General features: G+C 45.3%; 1 protein-coding gene across 1 annotated transcript; it reads right to left on the bottom strand.

The window, feature by feature from the left end:
• Positions 1-143: 143 nt before the first annotated feature.
• LOC136549728 (uncharacterized) lies at positions 144-2,862 on the bottom strand. The gene is given in 6 exon segments (XM_066541124.1): positions 144-424; positions 523-666; positions 776-888; positions 1,046-1,186; positions 1,188-2,036; positions 2,115-2,862. Coding segments are annotated over 6 exon segments (1,932 nt in total). The 5' UTR covers positions 2,733-2,862; the 3' UTR covers positions 144-357.
• Between the last annotated feature and the right edge of the window lie 11,281 nt (positions 2,863-14,143).

The following is a 14,143-nucleotide window of genomic DNA, read 5'->3' on the forward strand; positions in this document are numbered from 1 at the left end:
GTATTGCAATTAGCATATACCTACTGAGCTAAGCTAGTGAGCTGGAGCCGATGATGGAGGCTCCGGAAAGTTGTCCCCTACCATTCTCTACCATTCTTCTTGCGACAGGAAGGGGCAACATGGTACGTACATAGATTGTGAAAACATTTTGAAATTGCTAAGATCAATATAATAGAATCGAAAATACAGCTATCTAAATTTGCTAAATATATACAAGGTTCACCATGGAAGGGATACGAGAATAATGTAATAGATGTACTCTCGCAATAGTAGTGAACTCCTAGCTAGTATCTGAACTGTAATGTATACAGGGTCGATAGATCTAAGATCATATATATAAACATATAAGCGCTATAGCTACTTGACAAATTTCTCCACTTCGCTTATGTCAACAAACTCGTTCAGTCCACTTGCCAGCAAAAGCCTAGAATCGAGAAGCACAAAATTAATAATTTCTAAAAGTTAATTGAGGATAATTAATTAGGATCTGCTCAGGGTTATATATGTGTCTGTAGTCTGTACCTCTGATGAAGATCCTTTGCCATGGATTTGCAGCCACCAGGAACATAGGACTGCATGTTTAGTGCTATATTGGGGTTATGCACACTTTGACGAAGGTGGACCATGCCTATTGCTCTCTGCTGATTCTCGTCGTAAAGTTTCGCTCTGCTTTCACAAAATATATAGTAAGTAAAGCATCCGATAGTCATCGTGATGGCAATGCATGGGGACGACTTGTGGTGAGTGGTGAAACATGTATGCATGTAGATGATACCTGTACATGTATGCATCAACATCGATGGGCCGATCATTTGAGTCCTCAAGGCATCCCTCGGCAACTGAGCAATCCCCGCAGTCATCCAGCACCCAACCGGAAAGTTTGTCCTCCTAATATGCATATTCATTAATTAATTAACATTCTACTCCATCGACTGATCGACTACGAGAATTAATTTACGGTGAAATTAATTCTTGCAAAAACTTTAATAAAATATATAAAATCGGGGGATGATTATGTTATACTCCATTGCCGGAGTTGAATTACCTGGATGTATTTCTTGAAAGCCTCCACTGCCTGTGTAGCCCTTTCTTTGGCATGCTTGGGTTCACCCAGGACGTCCATCCTGAGGAGCACGGACTCGGCGGGCTCCTGCAGATCCGCGATGAGGCTCCCTACCCCTCCGTCCTACCCCTGCCAACTTCATCCGGACCATCTCAATGATGATCTTTACCACCATGTAGGCGCCGTCGTCGAGGAAGTAGTTCTCCCTGAGCGCGCCGTGCCCGGTGGTCTCCATCATCAGGTGCGTCTCCACGCCGTCGGCGTTGAGCTGCACGCCCTTGTCGATGACGTTGCGGTAGCCGACGCGGTACAGGCAGTGGCGGCCTCCCCTGGACTCGATGAACCTCGTGAGCCCGTCGCTGGCGCGCGCGTCCGTGACGACCATGGTGCCCGGGTGCTCGTCCAGCACGATGGCCGACATGAGCGCGATGAGCCGGTCGCCGTTGATGGCGGCGCCCCCGGCGTCCACGACGCCGCTGCGGTCCACGTCCGTGTCGAAGACGACGCCCAGGTCCGCGCCCTGCGCCAGCACGGCGCCGCGGGTGAGCGACATGGCCGTGGCGTCCTCCGGGTTGGGCATGTGGTTGGGGAACCGCCCGTCGGGGTCCAGGTGGAGGCTGCCCGTGGTGTCGGCGCCCAGCTTCTCCAGCACGTCCCAGGTGAAGAAGCCGCCGCAGCCATTGCCGGCGTTCACCACCACCTTGAAGCCCCTCAGCGGGGTGTCGTAGTGCTCCGGGTGCGCCACGCGCTGCTTGATGATGTCGCGGAGGTGCTGCGCGTAGGCGCTCATCAGGTCCACGCGCATGACCACCGGCGGCGTGCCGCTGCCGCCGACTCCGAGGCCCATGTTCCGCGCCACGTACTTCTGCGCCGCGCGGTCGCAGATGGTCTCGACGTCGCCCGAGGTGAGCCCGCCGCGCTTGGTGAAGAACTTGAGGCCGTTGCGGGTGTAGGGGAGGTGTGACGCCGTCATCTGCATGCATGCAACGGTAAACGCCCGTGACATGCATGACACAAACGTAGTCAAGCGTTAGTATTAGTTTATTATTACCATAATAGAGGCGTCATAGTTGAAGCGTGGCAGTATGGTGCTCATGAAGCAGGCCGGCGTGGTGGCGAGCCCCATGTCGAAGACGGAGCAGCCGGCCCTGGCGAGCCCCGCGAAGAGCGACGCGCCGAGCCGCGGGCCCGACAGCCGAGGGTCGCGGCCGACGGACACCCGCAGCTGCTGGGGCTCCTGCTCCTCGCCCCGGAGCCGGAGCTCCTCGCGCAGCCACTCCCCGAAGCTCTCGGCGATGACCTCGACCGCCAGCGGCGTCAGGTCCACGGCACGGCCTTTCTCGCCCTTCAGCGCGACGCCCCGCACGTCCGGCCCGTTCTGCAGCCGCCGGATACTGTCGCCCTCCTCCCCGACGGCAACACCCGCGACGCCCATGGTGGGCTGCCCACGGGAGCTCGCCGCCGTGGCCCTTGTCGTCGTTACCTGCTGCTGGCCGCTGCTTCGTCTCTTCCACGACAGCAGAGGAGGAGGAGGAGGAGGAGGGCAGCATCGTGCCGCGCCGCTGCTCGTGGGCTTGCATGATGATGATGGCTGTAGAGTGGCCGGCGAAGTGGTGACCATGGCCATAGCCTGCAGCAACGAGTCAGAAATGGCACAATGCCAATGCATGAATCATCGGACACCGGAGAAGATATACGCGTCGCTCGGCCTGGCCGTGGAAATATCTCGGCAAGAAAGTAAAGAGATATTATTTAGCAAGCAGGTCGACTCGCCTCGCCGGCGGAGGGATATGGATATTTTGGCCGGGTGCAGTCCAGGCCAGCAGGGAGGGAGTTCTTCGTCGTCGGGATGCTGCGGACTTGATGATAGAGCGTGTGGGGTGGAGGCGTGTGATAGCCTTTTGTTTTTTGAGAAAGAGGCGTGTGATAGCTAGTTCTGTGGTGCTGAGAGATAGTAGCTATATAGCTGCATTAGAATGCCCAAGCTAGGCGCCAATCTGCCACGTCCCACGCGTGGGCGAAAGGAGTTTTTTTTTTTGGATGCAAGATACCTCTGCTTATATTGAAAGCGATTAAAGGTTAAAAGCTGGAGATACTAGCGCAATCAGAAAGCGAAAGTGCAAGGATAAAGCAGCTATCGGGCTTCCCCAACGCAAGGATGTGGCGTACTACCCTAGATTTTATGTTGGCGCAAAGCATCCACGTCAGCCTCACAGTGCGCAGAGTGACCTGCAGAAGCAATAGTGGTCTCGTCAGTCCAACAACAGCTGAAGCTACTACCAGAGATGCATTGGGTGAGAGAGGCTTTTGTGCTGTTCAGTATCCGACGAAACAACTCTTCTCCAGCAGCTTGCGTTGTGAAAGTATTTGTCTCAAATACTCCGCTGTGAACATGGCATCTTTTTGGGTAAAACTACTGGAGTATTAGCCTCCATTGGTCCTGCCCTTACAAGTCTACTAGGCAGGATCAGATTTCTCCAATATCTGAAACATTGCTCTTTGAGGGGAACAAAGTCATGCCGCCACTTCACCGGCTGCTCCACATCAGCTGATCCAAAGTTCTTAGCTCTGTATAGAAATGTCTTATTGGGGGGAAATAAACACGTTCAATAGCCATTTTATTACGATTGTTTCAAATGGCCCATGTAAAACCTGCAAAAATGAACAAGCAAAGATTTTGCAAGGCTTTAAACTTGTTTATTAACCATCTGTCCCAAAACTCTGCACAAGATACTGGGCACCCATTCCAGTGTAGAATGTCCCCAAGGCAGCACCAGAGTACCCTTACAATGGTACAGTGAAAGAAAATATGATCCAGATCCACTGGCTCTATATTCCCACATAAACAGCATACTTCTTTACCCTATTCCAGCCCCTCTTTAAAGTAGCTGCCGTCGGCTTTTTATTGTGTAACATTTGCCAGAGAAAAATTCTGATTTTTAACGGAACCCTGCATGTCCAAATGATTGTAGCATGACAGTCAATAACTCCTCCATGAGATAGAAACCTGTACAAAGATTTAGTCGTGAACCTGTTTGACTTATCCATGTGAAATGGGGTATTCAAGATTACAAGAGATATACTCTGCAACAGCCTAACAAACATCTACTTGAAAAAGTACAAGATATGTCTAACGCCTAACAACCTAGCACTATCGGAGGCGGCTTCTTTGCCGAGGCAAAGGCCGATATACATTCGGCAAAGCCTTTGAGTTTATCGGCAAAGACCTCTTTGCCGAGTGCACTTTATCGGGCACTCGACAAGGCTTTGTCGAGTGCCAATCCGACACTCGGCAAAGAAAAGTGGCCGTGACGGCGAGCGCCACCGTGACGGCGACTTTGCCGAGTGTCAAGGTCAAGCACTCGGCAAAGGTACCCGATTTGCCGAGCGCCATTGACTTAGACACTCGGCAAAGGTGGTCACTTTGCCGAGTGTCGCCGACAAGGCACTCGACAAATCTGTGATGTTTGCCGAGTGCCTGGACCGTGGCACTCGACAAATCTGTGATGTTTGCCGAGTGCAATGGCCATTGCACTCGGCAAAGCATGTTCCCAGGTAGTTCCCAGATGGTCACTTTGCCGAGTGTCATGGCCATTGCACTCGGCAAAGTGACTGAAAATAGCCTTTTTATTTATTTTTTATATCCCATCCAAACAAACAGAAATTATATATAACAAACATCACCAACATCACATATATATCATCAACATTACATATATATCACCAACACCACATATATATATTACAAACGTCACATATATATCACAAACGTCACATGTCTCACAATATATCACAAATAAGTTCACAAGCAATCCAAGTGCTCCATCATCGTCAACCACAATTGCAAATAGAAGTATCATTAACAACCACAAGTATCATCACTGATTTGGTGAAGGATTCGCTGAAGCATGAGGATCGTTCGATGCCGCCGATTGATTCTACACAAAGGAGAAAAGATTGCATGTGTGAGACAAGATAAATATATACCATACATGAATAAAACTTTCATACTCCACTAGGTTTGACCGTAAGCATGAACATACAAACTAAAACATTTATACTCACAGGAGTAGAATGGTGAGGAGGTGGAGGTGGAGCGAATCGCGAAGGTGGCGAAGCTACACCCGTAGTGGCGGCAAGACTTTGCATGTACTGAAGAATCTCCGCCATCCTCCGCTGCTCGGTCTCCCACTCAGCCTCCACCCTCTCCATCTTCGCCTGTATCTGCTCCCGTATTCTCCTCTCTTGTTCCAGCTGGGCCTACAATATATTCACCCCAATGTTACAATAATGCAAAGAAAATATATGAAAAAACCAATGAATGACGAATAAACTAGAAATAACCTCGAGTGCCTCCACCCTGTGGTGTGAAGTGTCTTGCCGAGGTTGTATGGCTGAGCTCCTGCTCGTGCTGCTTGCTCGAATCTGGGAGAGACTGGGAGTAGCGGCCGAGTCGATTGCGCCGTCGCCAATCCAGTACCGCCCATGCTTCTTGCCTCCTCCCACCCTCATGACGACTTCTCCATCAAGGTCCTCGGTGCTCGGATCGTACTCTGACCCATAGACCTCCCTTACCATTGATGTGTACTTACTGAGGCGGTTGTGGACGGTCGCATTGCTGTACGCCTTGGGCCCATCCTCCGGGTTGTAGTCGACATCGGACGTCGCCTTGCCCTTGTGGGCCATAGCAAATGCCTTGAAGATGGAGCAAGGCTGGCCACTATGTGACGCCGACTACAAGAAAAAATGCAAGATGATTAGAAATCATGCAGAATTGAGCGTTAGAATAAATAAATGAATTTGCGTACCCATGTTTCTGCGTATCCGCTAAGGCTGTGGCTGCCTTGATGGTGTGCTACACCTGGCATCATCAAACGCCGCTCCTGGCACAAGTTGTGAGTCTCCTCCCACTCGCGTGAGCACCACCTATCCACCATCTGTTCCTAGCACTGGGGATGCGCGACGCACCAATAAGGAATCATCTGCAGGTACTGGTCCCGAGTCAGCATCATGGATCTTGCGTCCCTTTTGGTGACCTTCATTCTAAGGACGGTCCCGTGGTAAGTTACGACAGCCTGGATACACGCCTCGTAATGCATGTCCACGACGAGTTTTTTGTAGCATTTGGTAGCCACCGTATCCGCCCTGGCCTCATGTCTGTCCTGGCATCTAAAGAAATCCTGCATACAAACATGATGTATCCATTCATTATTTCAAGAATGTATTGAGCAATGTAGTGCGAGGAAGGCTTATCCACAGCTCTTGCTTCACTCGCTCCGCCTTGTTGTTGAATACCTTGTGGGCCTGATCTGCAGCATTGGGGGCGGCGGCATAGTGGTCAAACGAGTAGACCGGCCCTATCACTCCGGCGTACTCAACCAGGCTAGGGAAGTGCTCCTTGCACAGAAGACCGAGGATGCCATTGACTTGGCATGTGTGACCACCTCCACTCGCCACAATCGTCCAGTTCCTACCCAAGTGATTAAGAAAAATTATTAATTTCTATTTTGATTTTCAACATATCATATAAAGTAGTGATAACATCTAAAGTTACTTACTTTTCCCCCTCGGGTCGAATCAGCGGGCGTTTCTCACGAGGTATCGGTCGTTGAGGGAGGCTCGTGGGACCTCACAAGTAGACACTCGATGAACTAGAGGAAGCAGAACCCCCCGCTGTCGCCTCGTCCTTGTCATCCTCCTACGCCTCCTCCTCGTCCTCCTATGCGTCCTCCTACGCCTTCTTGGCATCCTCCTAGGGCACTTGCTCCTCCTCCTCACGCGATAGGGTGGCAGGCGACGACTCCCTCCTACGGCTGCTCCTCCTCCTACTCTCCCCCAGTGCAGCGGTCCTTGTCCTTCGGTACAAGGACGTTAGCTTCCTCATCCCACCGCCCACCATCTTTGTTCAATCACCTGCAATTAAAAAGAGTAAACTAATAAGCACAGATAAACAAGAAGTACTTAGAAATAGATGCAAAATAAACAAAACATAATTACAAAATAACATAGTATTACATGTATTAGAAATAATCTTCATGATCGGGATTAGCTGGATCATAAGTCTCATCATCACTATCAATCATGTCAAAATAATCAACACTATCCAAATGAGCAATGTTGTTATTGTCATTGTCTAAATGTAATCGCTCAAGCATTTGTAAGTCCTTCACATTTTGCACCTCATCTCCAGCGTCCTCTTCAATAACCATTTCATTGTCTACTTCCATTCCGATCGTTTCGGTTAAGTCTATCTCAAACCTCCCTTCTAGTCCCTCTTCTTGAAAGAACTCTCCGCCATGTGTTTAGGTCTAAGTTGTAATCTTCATTGTTTGGGTCAGACACTTTACCATGTGGCAGGGTCGATGCAGTGGCGAGGCGACACGGTGTAGGCAGACCCGCAGCGGTGAGGAAGGCGATCGGGGTCACCGAGGTACTCCGGCTCCGCTCCGACGAGCTCTTCTCTACAAAAAAAAAAAGAAACATAAAACTGTCAATACAAAATTTTGGCAGCACCTCCCCTGCACGGTGAGGTTTTCAAAACCTGCAAGAAAACCAACGGCACAATGGCCGACATGCATATATATATGAACGGCATGATGGCCGACATGCACAAGATTATATCCAACCACATATATATAACAATGTCACAACCACTCCTACGACTACCACCACTGCTACTCTACCACTACTACTACCGCAACTACTAGTAATACTATGATGACGACGATGGTAGGGCATACCTAGTGGGCGTCGTGGGGCAGCGGTGGTGAAGGGGACAGGGCGCCGGTGGACAAGGCGATGACTGGGGAAGAGGCCGACTTCGGTTTGCAAGCATCGTACGTGACAACTTGCGCAAAACCTCCTCAAATTTTTATCACAGCCTCCACATATGATATCTTGACAAGTTTCATAATTTTCGGACTTCGTTTGCTTTTTTATGGAATTTAAAAACAACTCGACCGCAAGTTCATGGTCATGTTTCATGAACAAGATGTTCGAAATTGGTGGTCTGTTCCTGGATATGGCCTCACATTATACTAAATAACATGAATATCATTTTCCATTCATTTTTTTCATTATTCGAATAACTAGCAGTTATAATTTGAATTATCCAAGAAAATTCAATTAAATGAAATAAATTAAAGAAATATAGAAAAAGTTCGAGAAATGTGCCACATTGGAACATGGAGTACCAGGTATTGTCTGAGGACTGCGGAAAAAGTTTGGAGGTCAAAAGTGAAAAAATATGGTTTGCCGAGTGTTAAAAAATGACACTTGACAAAGGAGCCTCTTAGTCGAGTGTCAGGAGAAGACACCCGGCAAAGAATTAACGGCGGCTGCCGGCCGTTAACGGCGACAACCCTTTGTCGAGTGTTATTGTCTAACACTCGGCAAACCTGGTCTTTGCCGAGTGTTATTCTTTGCCGAGTGTTCGGCACTCGGCAAACCACCTTTTTGCCGAGTGATTTCTCTCTGGCACTCGGCAAACAACCTCTTTACCGAGTGCCCGATAAAAAACACTCAACAAAGTCTGGGACACTTGGCAAAGAAGCCATCTCCGGTAGTGTAGACGCCTAGATGTGTATAGGTTCATCCACCACGTACACACGTGCGCATAACAACCTGCGAGGAATGAATAAACCGAATATCAGGCAACCTTTGCGCCACCGTTTCTCTGACAAAATGGAAGTATATTTCAATATGCTTCGTACGTGCATGAAACACTGGATTTGCAGCAAGATAGGTAGCTCCAATATTGTCACACCACAGAACCCCCAACTCATCAAGTAGTTTATGTATCCACATAATTTCTATTGTTGCATTGGCTAAGGACTTGTACTCAGCTTCAGTACTTGACCATGAGACCGTGGCTTGTTTCTTGGCACACCAGGAAATCAAATTCGAACCAAGGAAAACAGCAAAGCCATCGGTTGACCTCTGATCATCAGGACATCCAGCCCAGTCCGCGTCAGAAAAGATGCTCACCAACATAGACTATGACCGGCCTATCTTGAGTCCCAGATTCAGCGTCCCCTAGACAAATCGCAAGATCCTTTTCACAGCACTCCAATGCACGGTTGTAGGCTCTTGAAGGAACTGATAGACTTTGTTCATAGAGAATGGGATATTAGGTCTTGTCAAAGTGAGGTATTGTAATGCCCCCACTAGCTGTCTATATTTTGTGGAGTCTTCAGGCCCAAGTTTTCGTCCTTCATTAGCACTAAGCTTCTCGGTAGTGGAAAGAGGTGTGTTTATAGACTTACAGTTCTTCATCCCTGCTCGTTATATCACATCAACAGCATATCTTCCCTATGATAACCTCAATCCATCCCGAGATCTATTCACTTCTATTCCCAATAAGTAGTGTAAATCTCCCAGATCTTTTAGTGCAAACTCCTTCTCGAAATTTCTGAGCAATGCATCTGTAGCTTCCTAGGAAGAGCTCGCTACTATTCTATCATCCACATATACCAGAACAAGCATGGTGAGTTTACCTCTATGGAAATAGAATAGAGATGTGTCACCCTTAGAAGGAGTGAAACCCAATAATGGGAACAGGGGATCTCGATCTTCTATTAGGTAGTGATAACTATCGTTGTGGCAGAGAATGACACATCGATCCGGCTTCAGATTGAAAGATCGAACCCTATAATCTTAGCACCACAACTTCTCTGGTTATCAACCGAGACACGGATCCGGTTGATCTTGCTAAGAAGGCTAATCCCTGCCTGCGCAATGAAGAACACAAGCAAGAACAAGAAAGAAAGCAACCAAATTGTAGATGAATGATTAATCTCACGAAGTTGGGGTCTCACAAACCGATGAACGTTGAAACTGTTCTTGACAGATTAATCTAAGCAAAACCCAAAACCTAATGACGGCGGCAGCGTATGATTATAAAGGTCTTAGGGTCGTCGCCTACCCTAGACGCGCCCCCTAATGGGCCCAAACACGATACATGGTCCAACGGACCAAAAGACGGTGTCGCAGCACCCTGGCAGATTCTGGACGCTGACTTGTTTCAATGATTCCTGTTGATTTTGAAGGTCTTTTGATGTGAGACCACTTGGATTGACTTCCTTATCAAATTAGCTTTCCAACCATATGTGGATCGTAAAAAACGGAGTCTGGATGCGTCCTAGGTGACCAGTTTAAGGCAGGCTAGTCCTGAAGACCGAGACAGACTCGAACTTAAGTTGCTTTGGGCCTCCACCTCGGGGACTCAAACCAAATTAGCCTCGGGCCTCCTTCTTGACTTGGACACCATTGCTAGCCTCCTACCCCTCCATACCATGTGCCAAACATGGTCATATGCATGGGTGCCATGTCCTCATCATCTTCCCCTTCTTGACAAAAAGTCGTCCTCGGTGTCGATTATGCTTGAAACTGATCCCGCACAACATAAAGGAGAACGGGGTTGCGAAGACAAAGGGAACTGAAATAAGTGTGAGAAGAAACATGACCATGTTTCCAAGAAATTTCAGTAAGCATGTAAACTCCATGATCTGAATGCACACGATGTATGTCAACACTATCATACAAAAGATTAGAACTAACCAAAGACAATGCAGGAATAGATGGTCTAGTAGACATAGGTAGCCACCAATAATGCTCCCCTTCTTGGAAGTGAACTTGTTTCTTTGAGGAACATGAGACAATGTTTGTATTATTATGGCTGCCCTCTAAATGATCATAACCTTGTACAACAAAAGGAAAATTCATATTACTACGAATGTATACTCGATGTATCATATATTGTCCCTTGTTGTTATATTTGCCAATAACATGATATGTGTGTTTAGAAAACTAAGGCAAATCAGCATATTTTAAAAGTCTCTCCTCCAAACAATCTAGGTTATACAAAACATCAAATTCAATATAACCCAAAGTATGTAAAGAAGACAACAGTTTGAACTCATCAGTTTTATTAGCAATATGAATAAAATGTTTATTTTCAGCATAAGTGACTAGTTCCAAAACATGTAAAACTGAAGCATCATCAACCAATTCATCTTTATCACAAGGAACTTCACGTAGATTATCATGGGACAGAGATAAATTAAGAGAGGGTTCCACTAACAATTGCTCTATGATAGCATGGTTTATGGAAAAATTTAGGACATTAAAATATTTCTCACCTTCCGTGAGTGTAGCACCATGAGCATTACCTGTGTTCTCAACAGAAGTAATAGGTGCATTGTGAAGTGATGGTTTTGAATTTGCATATGTGGTTGTGAGCTCCTTATTTTCTTCCATGTCATCCTCTCGCTTATGGACATTATCCTGCAGAAGGTTAGTCATAGCAAGAGGAATAACAACATACTCTTCCTCTAAATGGTGCACCTCAGCATATGAAGTCAAAATAGGAGGTGGATTAACAAAGGTTTCTCGCATAAGGAGTTTCATATTATTCCAAGTTTGAGGTCTATTAGAAGGATCTAAAGACTCCCACTAAGATAAAGCAGAATATCGTAAAACACTAGCTGCATTTTTTACCTTCCTCCTTGGACATATAAAGCGAGTAGCAAATATGTTATCTATGGTAATTTCGCAGTCTATGTACTCATCAGCACCTATACCATCATAAGTCGGTGGATACGAACAACCTGTTATTGTTAGAAGACAGCAAAAGACAACACAAAAGTATTATCCCTATCAAATGACTACGTGGTTGTCGTGGTGTCACTTTTCACAGCAAGTGGAAGCATCTTACTAAACTCTTACAAAGTTCTTACCAACGCAAGCAGTGGGCGGTACAACTAGTGGCTGGTTCGTGATACCTATGAGACAGTAGTACCGAGATTGCAAGACCCTTTTTCTGTACTGATCCAAAGAGTTTGTAGAGCTTGGAAGGCACATAAAAAATAATATGTATATCTGACACACAAGTCAGTAACAGAAAGTAATGCTGAATTATAGTCCAAAGTACTTGTTCTTGTTGCTGGTCTAAAATATTTTAAGTACCAAGTGTGATAAATAAGTATGGTGGATAGCAAGTTGACAGGTGTGTGAAAAACAAGTATGGTGGATAGCAACAGCAACACAAACAAGAACAAGATAGCACACGCTAACACAACTCACTTTGGTATAACACCCCAAAATTTGCCACTTTTGAAAATAGAGTTAAAATGATTTATTTGTGAATTGTTGTGCACATGAAAACATAGGAAAATAAAAATTATCATTAATTTAAAATTTATCATAAGGTAGAAACATGTTTGTTGCATTCATGCCTGGTCGCACCTCGTGTTTCTATGTGCAAAATGTGTGTTTTTTATACATTTAGGTGACGAATATCTATCTCTAGGAATTTTCTAGCTTCTTTTTAGAATATAATTCCTACCTCCTTCATCTTAATCTTTATGTTCTAAGTTCCCAACAATAGTTCTATGAGCTCCAAATACTTTATTTGGGTTCATCATGTTCCAAAGTGGCTCTGGGAATTTTCCCCTAAATTTGTGGAGGTCTCGGAGTATTTTTCATGGCTTAAATATCAATTCTGGACTTTTCTAGAATTATTTTATCAACGAAATTAATTAATTTCAAAAATAATAAATCTCTCATTTTTCCTAACGCTCAAAGCCATGTGCAATAATCCTAATAAATCCTAAAGGCCCATGGATTTATTTACTAATGGACTTTAATGATTATTTAGGCCCATTAGTAAATGTGGAGGATGTAACATCAATTAATACCATATCGCTAGTTGACGTGGATATGGGGAGTTTTTTTCCCTATATAGCCCCTAGTTTGGGAAATACCTCGTGTAGTAAATTATATTTTTCTCCTCTTTCTCTCGCCGTTGCCGTCGCCGTCATCGTCGCCGCTGCGCTGTCCGTGCTGCCGACGAGCTGTCCGCTGTGCCAAGCTCTATGCCGCCTTTGCTTGCTCCACGCCACCGCAATCCTTCGTAGTAAGTTCGTCATCTCCTCCTCTATCCTTTCGTGTCCTCTCCATCGAAAACCATGCACCATAGGGTCGTTTTTGAGTTTTGCCGTCGAGCTCTGTCGCCGGCCATGGCACCACCAGCCGTGAGCCTACATGCGTTGCGTTGCTAGCTTGCCTGATGACATCATATGAGGTCATGCATGAGTTTTGAGGCCGTTTTCCTTTACAAAAACAAATCCAGAAATACAATAGAAATACACATCATCCTGGGCCGTCCGTTTTTAGATCAATAGGCCCAGATTAGAACTTGCCCCTTCGCCTGGCATATTTTCTAAAGAGTCCCTCAGTTTATTCAAAATAAACCCGCAGTCCAAAACATATTTACATATTTTGTTTTCTTCATTTGAAAGCGTATTTTATTTCGGTGAAGTCTAAAATACGTTTTCAGCTATTTACAGATTTGCCACTGATTTTGTTTTAGCCATAACTTCTCCGTTTTAACTCTGATTTGATCCGTTCAAATTACGTTAGGTTTGTAATTTCATAATCTACATGTTAATACTATTGTTAAGTAGGTTTTCAACTTTTAAAATTCGTGATTAGATTTAATCTATTATTTTAATAAAGGAAATCTTATTTATTTCATATCTTCTACGTTTTAACTCCGTTTTAGTCCATTCAAGTTGCGTTAGATTTATAGCGACGAGATCTACGCATTAGTAACCGTGTTTATCATGTTACTATTTTTGGAATTTCATGGTTTAAACTCTAATTTGAATAATAATTATGCAACTAGATTTTATAAATAAAATATGGTTTGTTTTACTTTAGTTTTATAATTCAAATCTAAAATTGACTTAATTTATATTATCTATAAAATATTTTATATATGATTTTACATAATTAAACCACATGAAGTTAATAGTTTTATGAGTAGATCTCTCGGTAGTTGTATCTTTTCAACCGTAGCTCCGATTAGCGTGCTTTTCGCGTCTCTATGTTCGTAGCGAGACGTAGATTCGTTTTACAAACTTTTCATCTTGATTTTATATTTGGTGTACTGTTCTAATTTAGATCTATTGTTTACTTCACGTATGATTGTATGAATGCTTGTGTGGTGCTTTATGATTAAGTCCAGTCGGTGAGATATACGTGGTGATCAAGAAGAAAAAGAAGAAGAACATTGAAGAT

This window comes from Miscanthus floridulus, chromosome 4 (assembly GCF_019320115.1).
Source record: "Miscanthus floridulus cultivar M001 chromosome 4, ASM1932011v1, whole genome shotgun sequence".
NCBI classification, from domain to species: domain Eukaryota; kingdom Viridiplantae; phylum Streptophyta; class Magnoliopsida; order Poales; family Poaceae; genus Miscanthus; species Miscanthus floridulus.